Source organism: Pocillopora damicornis, chromosome 10 (assembly GCF_964200805.1).
Source record: "Pocillopora damicornis chromosome 10, jaPocDami1.2, whole genome shotgun sequence".
NCBI lineage: Eukaryota > Metazoa > Cnidaria > Anthozoa > Scleractinia > Pocilloporidae > Pocillopora > Pocillopora damicornis.
In genome coordinates, this window is record NC_142679.1 from 2494131 (window position 1) to 2512949 (window position 18819).

The 18819-nt window shown below is 41.1% G+C and overlaps 1 protein-coding gene across 1 annotated transcript; it reads right to left on the minus strand.

Moving 5' to 3' along the window:
- Positions 1–8730: 8730 nt before the first annotated feature.
- Positions 8731–10424, minus strand: LOC149038446 (uncharacterized). Its single transcript, XM_089184078.1, has one exon. The coding sequence runs from the start codon at positions 10279–10281 to the stop codon at positions 8731–8733; it is 1551 nt and encodes a 516-aa protein (XP_089040204.1). The 5' UTR covers positions 10282–10424.
- Between the last annotated feature and the right edge of the window lie 8395 nt (positions 10425–18819).

The window sequence follows — 18819 nt, forward strand, 5'->3', positions numbered from 1 at the left end:
CGAGGCGAGCCATTGCCGTTGCTGCCTTTCCTATCCGAACATTGAGCTCAGAGTCCAGGGATAGGTTGCTGGAGATGCAGGAGCCAAGGTAGGTGAAGTTGTCGACTACCTCTAAGGCGTGCTCGCCAATGGTGATGTGTGGGGTGACGCTGACACCTTGGCCCATGATGTTAGTCTTTTTCAGGCTGATGGTTAGGCCAAAGTCATTACAGGCTTCCGCAAAGCGTGTGATGAGCCGCTGCAGTGCCTCCTCGGTGTGGGCGGTGAGGGCAGCATCATCCGCAAACAACATTTCCCTGATGAGAACTCTGCGCACCTTGGTCTTAGCACGGAGGCGGGCCAAGTTGAAGAGGTTCCCGTCGCTCCTGGTGTGGAGGAAGATGCCATCTTCAGACTCACGGAAGGCATAGCACAAGAGAAGGGAGAAGAACACTCCGAAAAGTGTCGGGGCCAGGACACACCCTTGCTTCACGCCGTTCTTGATTGGAAAGGGGTCTGAGGATGATCCGTCAAACTGGACTGTACCGTACATGTCATCGTGGAAGGATGTGATCATCTTCAGGAGCTTTGGCGGACACCCAATTCTTTCCAAAAGGGCAAAGAGACCGTTTCTGCTCACCAGGTCGAAGGCCTTGGTCAGGTCAATGAAGGCAAGGTAAAGTGGGCGTCTCTGTTCGCGGCACTTCTCTTGAAGCTGTCTGAGGGAGAATACCATGTCGATTGTCGATCTCTCTGCACGGAACCCACATTGCGACTCTGGGTAAACGCGGTCAGCCAGCAACTGCAGTTTGCTAAGCACGACGCGAGCAAAGGCCTTTCCTACGACGCTGAGAAGGGATATCCCACGATAATTGTTGCAATCGCTGCGCTCGCCCTTGTTCTTGCAGAGCGTGACAATCTTAGCGTCCCGCATGTCCTGGGGTATCGTGCCCTCCTCCCAGCATTGGAGCAGGAGATCGTGCAGGTGGCCGAGAAGAGAACTCTCACTTGCTAGCTTAACAATCTCGGGGGGAAGGCCGTCACTGCCTGGTGCTTTGCCGCTGGCAAGGGACTTGATGGCTTTCCTCAGCTCGTCAACTGTGGGTGGTGTGCCAAGCTCTTCCATGGTGGGTAGGGTGGTGTTCTCGATGGCGGTGTTGGTGACAGTGGTCTCCCTAGAGTACAGCTCCTGGTAATGCTCCGCCCATCTCTCCATCTGTTTGCTGCGGTCGGTGATGATCTCGCCTGTGGTGGACTTGAGTGGAGCAATCTTGATGGCGCTAGGGCCAAAGGCTTTCTTCATGCGCTCATACATGGCGCGGATGTTGCCACAGTCCGAGGCGATTTGGATGCTGTGACACAGGTCGAGCCAGTAGTCATTTGCACACTTGCGAGCAATCCTCTTGACGTTGTTGCGAGCAGCTCTGTAGGCAGCCAGTGTTTTCTTGGAGGGCTGTTTCTTGTGCTCGAGGAGTGCGGTGCTCTTGGCAGTGATGGCGGGCTTCATCTCCTTGATCCCCGCCTCGAACCAGTCTTCACTTTTTCTCTCCCGCATTCCGAAGGCGTCTGAGGCCGCCTCATACATGGTGTCTCGGATGTAGTTCCATCGCGCTGTGGCACTGTCAGTTGGACAATCCTCTAAGGCTTTCTCCATGGTCTCGGCAAAGCGTTCACGCGGTCCTGGGAGTGAAACTCTGGCTGTGCCAATACGGGGGCGTCCTTGCTGTTTGGAGCGATGAATGCGCTTGGGCTGGAGACGCACCTTGCTGCAGACCAGGGAGTGGTCCGTGTCGCAGTCGGCACTGTGGTATGTGCGAGTGATGAGCACGTGGTTGAGCAGGGACCTCCTGGTGATGACGAAGTCCAACTGGTGCCAGTGCTTGGATCTGGGGTGTCTCCAGGACACTCTGTGCTGCGGTTTAGTGGAGAAGAAGGTGTTGGTGATGCACAGACCATGGAAAGTGCAGAGTTCAAGTAGCCGCTGTCCGTTCTCGTTAAGCTTGCCCACTCCGAAGTGTCCTATGCATCGCGGCCATGAGTTGTGGTTCGAGCCTACCCGGGCGTTGAAGTCTCCAAGTAGGAACAGGTCTTCTTTCTGTGGGATCTCTCTGATCTTGGCTTCAAGCTCCTCGTAGAATGCATCCTTAGCCTCGGGTGTAGCGCAGAGTGTGGGAGCATAGACGCTGAAGATGTTTGCTGGTCCAGAGGGGGTCGAGAGGCGGAGAGAGAGGATCCTTGCAGTCCCCTGAGAAGGAGGCTCCATTGAAGACAGGAGGGTGTTGCGCACTGCGAATCCGACCCCATAGAGGCGGCGCTCTTCTGGCTCGAGTCCCTGCCAGAAGAAGGTGTAGTCCTTCTCCTTGAGACTGCCACTTGCGGGGAGGCGTGTCTCCTGAAGGGCGGCGATGTCGACCTTGAGTTTGGACAGCTCACGGTCGATGATGGCGGTTTTCCTGGCATCATGGATTTGCTGGAGGTCGTCAGAGAGGCCAGGACACATTGTTCTGACGTTCCAAGTAGCAAGCTGTAAGGCTGGCGATTTCTTGTTTCTTTGTTGTTTGCCTGGTGCGGGGGCTTTACAACCTGCCTGTCGGTTTTGCCTAAGCTCCAAGCACCCAATGGAGCAAGCAGGTTGTGGCGGGGTAGCAACTCAATTGTCCGGGGGCTGCCCGGCTTGAGGCGGGCGTTAGCTACCCAATAGGGCTCAAAGACCCCTCCCACCGTCGAGAGCAACCCCTGGCGCCCGGCTCTACGCCAAACGAGCCTGGACTTATAACCGGTAGACTGCTGCTCTCCGTGTTGTGCCCACGCTGGTCAGCGAAGCTGGAGTGACCTCTCCAGGTGCAGGCCTGGGCGGAAGATATGGAAATCCTGGTGTGCCCAGTCGCCAGGATCCCCCTCTCGGCGTTGCTGGTAGGGTCCGACGGAAAGGACGAGCCGATACGGTCGGTGCCAGTGCAGCTGCAGGAGTTGCCGGAAGGTTTCACATTGTTCCACCAGCCGCCTACGGGGCTCTACTCCGGATTTTCTGTAAGGGTTTACTCCCATAGCCTTCACTTCTACCAAAGCAACCACAAGGCAGTGGTGGTTCTGCGGCAGGTAGTACTGGGTTACAGGGTACCAGTAGCAGGCAAAATATGTACCTGACCTGACTTTCACGCGTTACTAATACATATGCATGAACCCGGTTCGAAGAATTACACTCTTTGTCCGCGTTGAAGTCGTCGATTAAAACCGGAATTCTTAATGAATTACACACTTTGTCCGTGTTGAGGTCGTAATAAGTAATTTGTTTCTAGTCGGATTTATATCTTCTTTAGGATTTTACACCACAAGCTGACGGCGTAATTTCATTTAGTAATTCCATTTAGTCTCTATTTACAAGCAGTAAGACTTTACGCCTGGCCCAGTAACTGACGGCGTAATTTCTTCAGTCATGTAAACACACTGCGTAATTTCATTTAGTAAATCCATCCAGTCGCTATTTACATGCGGTAGGATTTTACGCTTGGCCCAGTAACTGACGGCGTAATTTCTTCAGTCGCGAAATCCGTTGTTTTCTTGAGACTACCAATCCCACTAAGAGATTACGATCTCAAATAAATTTCTTGGAAAAAAAAAAAACGCAACAGAAGAGATTATCGAAAGCAGTCAATAGTATTGGTGAAAAGATTTCTGCTTCTTACGGGTAAGCGCTGCTCTTTCAAGGAATAGCATATTGTGCTGCTACGATATAAAGCTTCCGGCTAGGTGTAGGGAAGGGGAGCTTAATCATGACGAAGTAAGATTTACACAATTATTTAAGGTTTCTCTCGTTTGATACTTGACGTATGGGGACTCAAACCGCACCAACAACCATTGCAAATCTAGTAAGAAAAATGTGCCAGTCTTCAAATGTGGCAACGAAACGACCGAATTGGGTTCAAGAGACCGTATGCGACGTTATCATGTTAATCCGGTGAGGAACTCGCGTTATAAATGTGTTGAACTTATCCCTGTATTGAGTGGTCACCCATGGGAAATGGCGGGATGAACGTTTAATCGAGGATAACATTCTCCCTCTAGGAAGATGGAAAGAACCATCAAAAATAGTTCAATGCAAAATAGAGAATTATTGATCCATTTGAATTGGATCCAGCGCTGGAACGGGGATTTCCCTCTCTGATGTAATTGCATAATAATCTCTCGGTTTAAAAATAACCCAATGACCGGTTCTGTTTACAGTTTGTTCCCGAATTTTTCTTGACTTCCCGATTATGTCCCATTTAGATTTATTCTTTGTAATGCAGCCAACAACTTCAATATCAAAATTATAAGCGAATAATTCACAAAATAATTGTGCGGAAGCTGTTAAATTTGTCTTTTTCCTAGGACAGAGCGATTATCTATTCCGCAAACAAATCACGCGCGAATAATACGATATTCTTTAAAGTTTACTCTGATTGACAACAGAACTTTGAGCGAGACTTGAGATACAAAAAGATTGAAAAAGCGGACCTTGAATGTAACTTTTCTTTTACACAAAATATTTCATGTGTTGATAGCCTATGAAAAAGGGTTGTCTACTCACAAATAAATAACTGTCACCGAAGAAGTTTATTACTTTATGGACAAGTCATACCTCACAGTAAATCATAAAAAAAACTATCAGCAGAGTACTCCAAAAGCTTCAACAAAAACTTATGACTTGGGGCTAGGAAGTTTGTTATGCATAGAGATATCAGCTCTAACAATTCTTCGCTCAATGAGTTCCCACACAGTAATGCATAGAGATATCAGCTCTTAGTAAAAATTCTTCGCTCAATAAGTTCCCACACAGTAAATGCTAGGTACGGTATACGTTCTTCTTTGGCAGCTCTTTATATCTGTTGAATTAAAGAAAAAATTGCATCACTAGGGTTTCAGTATCTTCCTCAGTTATGTGTAACTGGCCACCGCGATTTAAGGCCACGTTACGGTGACGTAACGAAAAGCAGTCTTCTGTTTTACTTTGTGAAAATGCTAATTATATAACGATTGATGGCGTTTATCAGAGGATAATGGGAGCATTTCAACTAAAATAATAGTTTCAACACCGACCTTAATAACGCATCTCCTCGTGTTCTTCTGCCCGCTTGTCAAGTCTTTCATCATTTTCTTGCGGCAACTTGTCCGCAGGGTTGTTAAAATCATTGGGTTCGTCTTTCACTTCTCCGATCTCCTCTCGCGCTCCTTTCGGTCCACATCCCTTACCTCCCAAAAATTTGAAGACAAGCCATGCGGTGATAATGCCACTTATGGTGCCGCATACTACACTTCAAAGAACTTTGTTAGGGGACATTTCGTCAAGTTCGTCGGAAACCAAATCTATTTACCACGTCTCGCTTAACACTTTAAGTCAGTGCCGCTCCACTACACCCGCTAACTTGAAATTTTCTTCCGAAGAAGACTCCGTTTCCATAGCGTTTGACATTTTATGACGTCATGCATTGTCAAATTTTTCAAAAACATTAAATATTGGTGTAGTATGATAACGGTTACGACACCTGCCTTCGGAGAAAAAATAAAAACATGGCATGCTACGTAAAGGCCTGTCTCGATTGCACTCGGCAACTTTTGAGTAGCTTTTGGATTTCGTTAAAATAATTGTCTCTTGTTTTACATGTCACGCTATTCTTGGCTTTGTCTTGAGTTTCCTTTGCAACTGTCTGAATGTCTTTGATGTGCTCGCTTTGACCGAGATCGTCAGGATCAGAATTGTACGAGAACAATTCATTAAAAAAATCGTAGGAGTTTGTCACTTTTTTCTTTTCCTAAAACGTCGTTTTATTTCGCCTGGTGAAGGAAAACGTACCAAGCATGAGGAATATTATTCACTTTGCCTGATCAAGCAAACCAAATCAAGCACAAACAACTTTATTCACTTAGCTTAGTCCACGAAACAAATCACGTGCGAACAATGAAAAGTACTTCAATGTTTACGATCACTCAACTTGAACTAAAACTGAAGGTATAAAAATCTCCAAGAGAGGTGGCATTAAAGTAAGTTTTCCACTAAACAATAAAATATCAATAGCATGAAAATAGCATTGATCAAGTCGGTTGGCTTTTCGATTGCAAACACTTTTGACATGACTTAGTGTGCCATTTACTAAACGATCAGTTAAAATTCCAAAAACTACAGAGAAAAAGTTTAACACATTACAAATAATTTGTATCACACATATACAGTTCTCAGTTCTAAATGTCTCAGGTTCCCACAGCAAATGCCAGCTACAGCATACATTCTTTCTTGATAGTTCTTTGTATATGTTGACTGAAAGGCAAAAATCGTATTACTTGGGTTTTTGTTCATTCTTTATTCAGAGACCACGAGAATGCCAAAAAATGACCTTTACACAAATATGCTTATCAGCAAACGTGCCTCTCGCGCAACAGACCAATAGACGAGCGCTAATTGCAGACTGTCTGCACTGAGGCCACCGCAAATATAATCTCACCGATCTTCAACGAACATAAACAATAAAAAAACATGAGAATCCAAATGACCGGAAATGGTCTGACCCTCTGACCACTGTAACATCTTGGATATTTTTACAATTTCATTAATTGCCGTCAACAACGAAATTACGCCTGGTCAGGTGTAAGGCCATATATGATATACAAATTTAATTGAGCCTAGAGCAGAAACAAAACACTAAAAAGTTGTTCAAACTAAAAGAAAACTTTTGACAGGCTATACAGCGCGAAATGTTCACGTTTCCATCTATAGGTTTGACATTGGAAATAAAATAATACAATAAAAGCCCACCTTATTAGAGCCTTTCTTCATGTTCTTGAGCTCTCTTCTCGGGCCTATCATCATTTTCTTCAGGCAACTTAGCCGCGGGGTTATTACGATCATCCCGTTCGTCTTTCGCTTCTTTCATCTCCCTATGTCCTCCTCTTAGCTGAGATCCTTCACTCTCCAAAAATTTGAGGACAAGCCATGCCACGATAACTCCGCTTATGGCACCACATACTAAACAAATAAGATGCTTTTTGAGGGACATTTTATCAAGTTCGTCAGATATCAAACTCAAGACTTTCACTACAATTCATCCAGTACCGGACTGAAAAGAAACTTTGTTGACGTAGTGAAGTCAATAAGACCGACAGCCAATAAAAACCGTCGAGTTGCTGTATTGACGTCATTAAGGAAACGGAGGCTAAGTTGGTATTTGGCGAAAATACACCACATTCCATTGCTTTATGTACTTCTACCGATATTTTAGAGACAAAGGAAGACAAAGGGAATTAATAAAGGAATTAATTAATAAATTAACCAGGGAATCATTAGAGAAGAACGCGCACAATATATACGCACAGTCAAAAATTTTTTAGTTATTACTGCAAATATTATTTCTAGTAATGCCTTAAATTCTTTTTTGGAAAGTTCTCCTAGGTAATTCAATCTTTGATATGTTAAAGCAACATATCAGATCAAGAAAACTTCAAAATTAGTTATCATTCAGTCAGTACTGGTGACTACCTTTCCTTCCATTTATTTAATAACCATTTCACTCCCAAGATCAAAATTCCAATTCTTTGCACTTTCCTTCATCCATTTTTGATGAATTTTCGTTTGAGATTTTGGTGCTTAATCGAACAATATCCTTCAATTTATATCCTTTTTTCTTCTCATCACCCCTCTGCTCAAAAATGTATTAATACTTTAAGCCATTAGGATAAAATCTTCTTTGGTCATTCTTGAGAGGAAAAGGGTTAAGTTAAAGCAATTTTGTGGCCCTATCCTCATGTTACATTACTTTAATTTGTAAACTATGATAGTTGTAGTCTAGTAAAAAATGCAGTTGATAGGATTGTTACTGTACTGCTTGGAACATAAATGAATGTAAATCAGAATGCCTGCTTTTTTTCCTTATTGTGTTTGGTGTCTCAAAATTTCTTCCTTCAACAGATGTCTTCTTTGAAGAAACAACATGATGATCAGAACACTAAAGAAGCCAATTCACTTCAGTTCAAGAGTATTGTGGAAGCAAGGTATTGTAAATCATGATCAGATTTTCACTCTGATGCCTACAAATTTCAAATGTTAAATTATTATTGATGTTAATTATTAACTGGTTGACTTAGCTCACAATCAGGGTGTGCATGTGGTTTATAGTCATGTTTGAGATTAAATTTTTGTTGAAGTTATTAATGGTGCATTAAATAATAACTTGAATAGTGAACAGCTATTTTTACTGCAGCAGTGGTGACTCAAATGAACCATTTCCATTCTGTGGTATAGATTAGCTGACATAAAAGAGATAACCAGTGAATTGAGGAGACGCATTGAAGCTGAGGAAGGGGAGAGAAGGGCAGCTAGTCAGCAGAACCAGCTCAGGTAGGGATCACAAGTTTCTTGACTGACAAATTTGTAAAACTGTTTTTGATAAAGAACTATATGTGACATATGATTATATGGCTTTCATTTTATTTCCTCTCAGCACAAAACAGCTGAGGAATCAAGCAGTATACATCTATTCAAGATCAGTTTTAATTGTTTCAGTTTCAAATAATGCTATAAATTATGTTTAAAAGAAACTGTGTTGATGTAGTGAAGTCAATAAGACCGACAGCCAATAAAAACCGTCGAGTTGTTGTATTGACGTCATTAAGAAAACGGAGGCCAATGATATGTTTTATGTACTTATATTGATATTTAGAGACAAAGGAAGACAAAGGAAATTAATAAAGGAATTAATTGATAAATTAACCAAGGAATCATTAGAGAAGAACTAATGCTATGAACACTGAAGTTGTAAGTGATATTAAAGTATGTCTTTTCCATCTTCTTTGCCAAACAGCCATAACAGCCATGTTCTGATAGTGAGTCTCGATCGCGAGGGATACGCTGGTGAAAAACCACTCAATCACCAACTGAAGACAAGTTGTTAGAGCAAAAGGCTCTGACACTTCTAATAAGGAGGTGTTTTGAAGGAAATTGAACTTATACAAATACAAACAGCCGTTGACGGAAACTATAGCAGTTGATTCAAACAGCATGCTCATAATAGTTATATCAGCCATTAGCCTCTCACGACGAGGGGTGCGAAAACTTCCCCAGGGAGCGGCTGTTCTTTTCCAAATCGAGTGGCAAATATGATCAATAAAGACCATTGCGCTTCTTTCGATTACTTCCACAATCCCGTGAAATATCCCTAGAATCGCGATGTATTGTAAACTGCCGAGATCCGCATGTAAAACACGAAACATGATCGCCGAAGAGCCGAACAACGGCGCCAGTAAGACATATAAATATCCCGGATGAATGTAATCCCGGTCAAGCCGCTGAACACAAATTCGTGAGGTAACCTTTAGAACGACTCCAATTAGAGGCGCAAAGAGAGCGATTAATAGTTTGCCATTCATGGTTTGTTTATTAAAAGTTGGGTAGATGATCTCGGCCACCGGAATTGCAAGGATGACAATGGATACAAGAACAATTGCCACTTGAAAGAAAAACGTAATCCTCTGCCTTGTTGATTGTCGTGATAGAAAATGATTCGTTACAAGATATATTTGCCAAGAAAAACTTACAAAACTGAAAAAGTACAGTGGAAGCTTTTGTATCGTAGAAAGTTTAGAATGGGAAATTCCGAGGGCTTGAAGAGACACGCGGTAAAGTGCATCTAATAGAAATCCACAGCAGCTCGCTGAAATAAGTTTTTTTCTTATTCCCTTGATCTGATAAGGTCGAAAGAGAAATAGGACCACCAAAAGAAAACTATTATATATGATGCTACAACACATTGTATCTGATATTGATCTTAGCCGTTGAACTTTCACAGGAATGGATTTCTTTGGGTAAAATTCGCAGTTGTTTACAGTTTTGTACAGTAGAAATGAAATAAATATGTATAGTGAATCTATGACGGTAGCAGTTAGAAGTGAGATCGAGGCTCCAAAGTACATTGATTTCCAAGCAGTGTGGAGAGCGGATGGTCTTAATCGCTTCCACGCCATTGCTTTACCTTCATCATCTTGTGAGTTGTTTTCATGTGTTTCTTCATCGTCGTCTGATGAGCATGCGCCTATGACTCTTACCTTAGGACCGCAAGCCATTAAATAGTCCAAGCTAGTTGCTTCTCTCTCGCTGTATTCCTGATAAATAACCTCCTCAACAGGTTGATAGTTCCATTCCAAACCAGTACCCTGTAGAGGATCGTAACCAAAAGCCATTGATTCAGGTTCTTCTGGGTAGTAATGCTCTGTCACGCCTCGTGTAAAACTGAATACGATATGGCCAAACACCTCTATCAGCGTACTGCTACTCATGATGTCTTTTGTAAACGTCAAATGTCTTAGTTTGGTGTCTGAAGCGAAGGATTTTATTGCTCTCCGCTTTTGTATTTGATGTTAACTTGCTCAGACGATATTTGATTGTTGTTGTTTCCTGTCAGTTAAGTGGCTCAAGGAAAGGCCAGTGACTCAGTGTTAAACATACATTCGCGTTTTTTTACCTTTTAAATGACTTTTTCCTCGCCTCATCTCTTCCTACATTCTTGACTTAAGACCAAACCGTGTGAACAGTCCGGCTGCTAGGGCAGCAGTACGTAAGCTAAAGTAAGTCTCTACCAGGTTATATTGACAAACAGCTGTTTGCTTGACTAATTTAGGAAAAGTCCCGTTGTTTATATGGAATGATTATTAGTTGTCGTGAATTTTATTACCGACAGGAAAGGAAGTTGATGTCGATGTTTCGAAAGTTAACAGAGGACATAACTTCCAAGATCTGATTAATTAACTCTCCCCTATAGCTGCCACACACTTACTTGTAAACTAGTGACGAGAATTTGGTGTTAGATCAAGATAACAACTACTGATACGTTTGTGTTTCCTTATTACTTGTTTGTTGGATAATGTATGGATATTATAGGGAGAAGTAAGATGTTAATCACTTTTGAGAGTTAAAGGGTTAAACTGTAAATAAGAGACTTGATAAACTTTTTTTGTATCAAATGCAAACGTGGCCGATAGAAGTTATCAGATATCGTCCATCAAGGGACTCTGAGTAGTTTCTAACGAAGCTGCACTGAGTTTGTTTATTTTTATGGGCTGTCTGACGGCATGTTTGGTAACTAGGTTAAGGCTTAACCTAGTTACCAAACTTGCTGCCAGGAAGTGATGATGAATCAATGTACCCTCGTCCATTGGAGTAACGTTGTGGCAAAAAACTAGTACGTTTATGATTCGTTCCCGAAATTCTCGCTGTTCATGTTGACCATATTGGCAACTTTATTTTTGATAATATTGATAATTTCAGGGTAACGAAAGTAATTGGTAATATTTTTGAAAATTAATTCATTTGCTGCATTTTACCTGTTTTGAGTTACTCTCGAAACTTTATACTTAACCTTTCCGGTCTCGATCATATCAGCCGGTTGGCGACTCAAAATCAACTTCATTTGTTTTGAAGCGAGGCCCACCGACAACTGCCCCCAGGCCTTGCTCTGAATATGTGGTTTCGTAACTCAGGTGGTTGTGGCGCCCAATTAGTGTCTAAAGGAAGAGGTTCGAATTTGGTCGAGACCTGAACTTTTTCAAGATTCTTTTCTGCAATTTCTTTCAATTACAGCTTACCGATGAGGATCATTTCCTTACATAAATTTCAACCGAAGGTAAAAAAAATTGCTATTTCATTTGATTGCGACTCCATTTGATTTTTTTGAGGAAGTTTTCAAAGATAAATTGAAACTATGATTCGTCACCTAAGGAAACTGTGGTGCTGTGTCGGTGAGAGAGTATGACAGATGATTTAGGGTTAACAACTGAGTTGAAAACGTAAATTGGCCACCGTAAAGAGGTTAAAAGCTGACATTTTGAGCTTAGTCCTTCGTCAGAGCGATTGGCGAAGGGCTAACGCTCGAAACGTCAGCCTTTACACTATTTACGGCGGCCAATTTATGTTTTCAACTCAGTTGTTAACACCAAATTATCTGTTATTCGTAACATTGTGTTCATTTATAACGACATACATATTTGTTCGAGGTCATAGCCAGAGTCAGAGCAATTGCGTACCTACCCCTCCCTTAACCCGACATTAATCCTTGCTTGTTATCAGTTGACTGTTGTTGAGTTAGGGGAGGGGTAGGTGCGTAGTTGCTCAGACACTGACATTGTTCCCCGGTGTCTTACACGAGAACTTTGCACCATTTATCTTTTCATTGTTTTTAGGGGCAATTTATTTACAATTTTTATTTGATTTACGTGTTGTAAAAGCTCGCAAAAAACAATTTTTCTTTTCATCATCAAGGCTGTAAGTTTCAGTAATTTTTTAAGCTGTACAATTTGAGGAATAAGACATTTCTTTACTTTTCCTTTTACTCTTTGGTTTTCATTTCACATGCAATGTTTGTTGTGTGATCAGCAATACAGGGTTGTTAGTATTGTTTGATATCAGCAAGACAACACCATCAGAAGTATGCTTATGTATAATTTTAAGGAGTTTCGATTCTAAACACGAAACCTTTTCCAGGGGGAGAAGGTAATTTCAAGAAGATTTCGCATGGGGAAAGTGCGGCATCCTTCTCAAAACCGCCTTACCTTCCCTCCGCAGACATGACCCTAAAAATCCAGAGCGTAGTCATGCCGGACACTCGACCCGACTTCTTGGTCTAGAACTCAGCTGTAACATCGACAGCGACGAATTTAAGTCACAGGATAACAAGTATAATGGCTGCTTTTAATTAGTGAGATGCGAACGTGTACAAATTTCAGAAGCAATAATTTCACAGCAGGTTGCATAATCAGTCACAATTTCTGTTCCAACATAATTTCTGCTCCTTTCTCTCCACACACCATTCAAGACACCGAGTTCAGGTGAAATTTTAGATCCAAACTGGTAAAATCGATACCCTGTTTGACAAATGAATTCTGTTAACAACCACACCTTAAAGAACTGTGCATGCCACCACTTAGCTAGAAGAACCTCAAGTCTTGGAGTGACGTTACTTACAAAAATAATTTTAAACCGCTGCAGGATGCCTTTTGGCTGACTAAAAGACGTGCCAGTCATCATCACGGTTTCACAGACCGAACTCAAGATTTTATTTGCCCTCTTTCGTTATTTATTTTCACAAATGAAGCTTATTTCACTACCTGTCCGTAAGCATGCAGACGAGAATAGAAAACTGACGAAAAACAAAACAAAATGCATCTACAAAGTATCCTATTTTGAGGAAGCAAAGGTGGTAATCATATGCCAACTTAACTAAACGGAATTTTACAAGTCTTATTTGACGAATCTTCAGCAAAGCAATCACTAAAAGGTTTGTACTGGTCCAATTTGCTACAGACACTGACGTAATAATCGCCAGAACTATATGTCTTTTCCATCTTCTTCGCCATATGGCCATGATAGGCATATTCTGATAGCGTGTAGCGATCATAATCGATAGGGTGATAAAGAAACACTCGATCACCAGTGGAACAGAAGTGAAAATGGCAAAATACTTGAGTAAATTTACAAAGGTTTCGTTTTGTAAGTATATCATTTGATACAAGTATAAAACGCCGTTTACAGACACTATAGCAATTGATTCATACAACATGCTCATGATAGCGATATCAGCCATTAGTCTCTCACGGCGAGGAGTGCGAAAACTTCCCCAAGGAGTTGATTCTCTTTTCAGAATCGCATGGCAGAGATGATCAATTGCAACCATGGTGCTTCGTTCTATGACCTCTGCAGCGCCGTGAATAATCCCAATAATAGCGATGGACTTTAAGCTATCTAGTTCCGCTTGTAAAATGCGGAACATAACCGCCGAAGCGCAATACAACGGCGCCAGTAAGACATACGAATATCCCGGATGGGTAATATTGCATAACCGCTGAACAAAAATTCGTGAGATGAGATGACTTTGAGAACGACTCCAATGAGAGGAGCAAATAGAGCAATTAGTAATTTCCCTTCATTGTCTTGTTTATTGTAAGCTGGATAAATCAACGATGCCACTGGAATTGCTAGAAACAAACAAAAATAAGCAGGTACTATCAGTTGAAGGAACAAAATCAGCTGTCCTTTCTTCGTTGTAGGGCGGAAATGTTTAGTCAATAAATATGCCTGGACGCAATCGTTCGTGACGAACAAAATATTTATAGGAATCTTCTGCACTTAAGATAGATTGGAATGAGATATATTCAGGACTTGAAGACCCAAGCGATAAAGGGAATCCAAGCAGTACGTCACACAACAGACTAAAAATAGTTTCCTTTTCACTCCTTTTAACTGATACGGACGGAAAAGAAATAGCAAATACGCCAAGAACCAAATGTAAAGGAAGGCACAGGCAATGATATCCGAGATCGATCTCATCCACTGTATTCTTATCGGAATAGACTCCTTTGGGTGCACTACATAAAAGTTCTTCCATCTCCGACAGGGTTATCGAATGAACCTCGAAAACGTTCGAAGATTTTATCTACGGCGGCTCCACACACGCGCCTCACCGGCAGCGCAAACAACTAGTAACTTAGCAATCTGAACGTCTCAACGTTTCAAAGTATCAACCATCTTGTCACGGTTTGCAGCTGACGTCATACATTTATGCAAATTAAGCGTTCGCCATGTTGGTGCTCATCTCAGGTGTGAAGTTTCATGCAAATATATCCATCTCTACCGTGCCCTCTTTTAAATACTTTGTTTTATGGGTATTTCCGGTGAAAAAATCCAGAATCACAAGAGAATATTCTCCTTAGGATATCTGTGCTTTTGAACTAAGCGGAGGGCTTAGAAAGCCACGTTCGAGCGATATTTTAAGAAAATTTATGTGGTTGGTGTCGATCCAGTAACCATTCGAAGCGAACACTGAATTCAACTCAGAATGTCTGTCCCTGATAGAAGTCTCGGACCTTCTTTCTAATTTAGTTCTGGAGACAAGTTATTGTGCAAATGAGCAATTGAAAGCATTCAAAAGTCTTGAGGCGTACAACCAAATGGTGTCTGGCTTCGTAACATCGGTCCAAGGAGCAGAGATTGTTAACAAGATTGTAGTTGTGGCGAAGGTGAGGCATTCGCAACGGATGAACGATCTTCTTGCAGACATTTGGATTGTCGCAAAAAGTGAGACACAAATGTACGTCAAGAAAAAGGAACGAATATAATATGAGAGACATACAAAAAGTTCTTCAATCATAACGCACCGATCCCAACGCACTACCTCACGGAAATGCTCGGCTTAAACCTTAAAGAAAATTCGTTTTAATTCATTGAGGAGAGCTTCCTCCAAAAACGTAGAACTACTTTGGGTATGAAAATAGCAGTGTTATTTGCCAATATTTTCATGGCGGAAACTGAAAAGAGATTAATCCAACAAAGCGAAACCAAACCAAAAGGATGAAAACGTTACATTAATGACGTTTTCGCCCTTCGGGATTGCGACAGAAAAGAGATAAATCGGTTCATTGAGAGGGCTAACTATTTTCACCCTACTGTAAAATTTACGACTGAAATATCAGAGAATCAACCAAATCACGTTTCTCGATACCGCGGTGTTCAAAGGGGAAAGATTCGCAAAAAATTCCATCTGGTACATCAAAACTCATTAGAGGCAGACCGAGACTTTCCAAATGACGCACTGCGCCTCGTGTCAACTTTGCCTCTTGACAATCGGCATATAAACATACACAAAAGCCGAAAGGTCACGAACGTTTATTGCCTTTCGTCACAACGTACCACCCGGCAATTAAAAATTTAAAACAAATATTGATGGAAAAATGGAGTCTGATACACAATCAGCCCTTGCTGAAAACAGATTTTACAAAACCTCCGATCATTTTTGATAAAAAGGGAAATCTCTTTAAGACATGCTTGTGAGAGCAAAAAATATAATTTGAAGGCGGTAATGCGACGCGACCACGAAAGCCACATGGGGAGTCCACGCTAGTCTTTACCTTTATTCTCACATCGTGTCGCTGCGACTTATCGCTTGTATCTACTTTCTTCTCTTCTCTGTTGTCAATTCTTCTTCGAAGGAAGACTTACTTTTAATAACTGATGGTATTCGATAATATCCAATCCCTTTGTCCCGATCACTTCTGCTTCCACAGCCCAAAACTACACAAAGAACAATTTCTACTTTCTCACTCACACCTTACTACAAGCGCATTTGTAACTATTTGTTTGGGCACCAACATGGCGGATAGCAACCGTCGTCAAGACAAAAGTCACGTGGGTGAAAACCAAGAATTAGTTAGGGTTAATGTTGGGTAAGGGGAGGGGTAGGTAAGGGAACTTAATCGTGCTAAAAGAGGAAACCGAATTTTTCCAAAGTCATATGGCGGAGTTATGTGGCCTCATGTAACGAATCACGGCAAAAAAACATGCGTTCACTGTTAATTTTCCGAAATGGCGAATGACTGAGAAATTCAACATTAAACTGACGTTTTCCGATACCTGAAAACGTGCGGCAAATTCACTGCTCACCCTCAGTAAAACTCAGGAAAAACACGAAGTTCATCGCAAGTTATCCAGCACCAGGAAAATAGCAATGGATAGCCTGTTCTCCTGAAAGTTTTTCTACAGTTTTTTGGCCACAGATTAAGTTGTTCAGACTAAAACTAATAAAGACATCAGACCTACAAGTTTGTTTATTAATTCAAAGCGACACGAACTGTAACTTTAAGTTCAAAATTCGTTTAAACGAAAGGAAATCAATTGTAAATCAAACCAAAAAAAAATGAGATACAAAAAAAACTTCTAATAAAACAAATAATTAACAAGCATATACTCGCGACTGATGCTTCATGTTCTATGTAAGTTAAACGTTACTGGTCATGATATAAACAATTCATTCTCACGACCACAAGAAATCAACGTAACCTAATACATTCGAGTTAAATCACAAATTAATACAACAGTTTATAACTTTATTTTCGTACATCAAAACAGCCTGTAGAAATGCCAGGAATTTGATCTCAGCGCTCCCGGCATCTGTCGAATAAAGCAGAAAAATATAAAATGACAAATTCTGTTCTTAATTCTGTTCGGCCGGATGTTTGAAAACTGCGTGTTACGCAAGAGAAAGCTAGGACCGAAATGAGACCGAAATGGACACCATTTCAAAAAAATTTGAAGGTTTCTCGGATGTTTTGCTTTCTAAGCACATCATACGTCTCAAAATTAGACAGAAATTCAACCAATTAACTTCTATATGTAACTTCTCCCCAAAATATCCAAACATTATGCAGCAAACAGTTAATGAGAATACTTAAACTTATTAGATTAAGTTTGTTATCTTGATCTGCCTTCAAATTCTCAAAACTAATTTACAAGGAAATGTGTAGCAGCCTGAGGGGAGAATTAACAATCAGATTTTGTGAGTTCGGGGTAAAAGGATATTCATAACCAAAACGAAATTATAATTTTCCAAGCCAAACCACGCTTTTTGATTCTAAAATTATCATTTCTAAATCATTAAGTACCAGTGTGCACTTTCCACATCACCCAACATTCATTTGGCGACCTAAATGTTTAGAAACTAATTTTTCAGAGATAAGTCTGTACTCACATTTAATCTAAAACCTCTCTTCGTGTTCTTGAGGCATCTTCGCGGGTCTCTCGTCATTTTCTACGGGCTGCTTCTCAGGCGGGTTATTACATCCACTCAGTCGTCTTCTTCCTCGCTCTGCTACTCTTTCTTTACTCTTCCACAGCTTTAAGTACAGGATTGTTACAATTACACCAAGAAATGCACCAAAGAGTGCACCATATAAAAATTTTTTCATCTCTGGCAGGGTTATCGAATGAACCTCGAAAATGTTTGAAGATTTTATCTACTGCGACTTTTAAACACACAAGCATCCTCAAACGAACCCTCTAGTGCCGTTTCCACCACATCCGCACATCTCCGAAGGTCGACCAGACAAAAGAACTTTATTTTGTTCTTAAAATAGCATTCTTCTGATGTCACTCACGCCAACACTCTTGAAGCTTATCAATTAGCACATGCTAATTTCCGTGTTTTGTTATCATAGAAGACATAAAAGGGACCAGGGTAATATTTAGCATGATATCTATTTGTTTTCTTTTATTTACATGATAGAGTACAGGTAGAAATTTTTTCATCTCTGACAGGGTTATCGAATTAACCTCGAAAATGTTTGAAGATTTTATCTACTGCGACTTTTAAACACACAAGCCTCGTCAAACAAACCCCTCTCTATGCTCGTTCATGACGTCACTTTTTCTCCAATAGGCCAGCCTTCGTCGCAACACATCCGGCACCAGTTCAAAGGACCAGACGAAAGAACTTTATTTTGTTCTTAAAATAGCGGTCTTCTCATGTCACTCACACCAACACTCTTGAAGCTTATCAATTAGCACATGCTAATTTCCGTGTTTTGTTATCATAAATGACATAAAAGGGACCAGGGTAATATTTAGCATGATACCTATTTGTTTTCTTTTATTTACATGATATAATACAAATAACTGACGTTTTAAATCCTCAGGATTGGCTTTGAATGCTTTTACCTCGCATATTAAGTTGTTTTGGTACGTAACAACGTACTCAAACCGAAAACGCCAAATCCGTTGTTTTCTTGAGACAACCAAGCGCGCTAAAAGATTACGATAAAGTTCTTGACAAAAAAAAACGCAACAGAAGAGGTCATATCGAGAACAGTTAGATCAGAGACTTCAAATATTATTGAAAAGATTTCTGCTCCTTACATTCTGGACAACGATGACAGATATAAAAATAATATGTAGCCATGAAATGGCAAGAGAGGCTGTAGCTTTGACAGTTTCCCTCTATTAAATGACACCCCATTACAAAGTTAATTTGATTTAATCCGAGTAAGTGCTGCTCT

Bases quoted from the DNA above. Each gene is read 5' to 3' on its own strand.
- LOC149038446 (XM_089184078.1), bottom strand. From the start codon at position 10,281: ATGAGTAGCAGTACGCTGATAGAGGTGTTTGGCCATATCGTATTCAGT.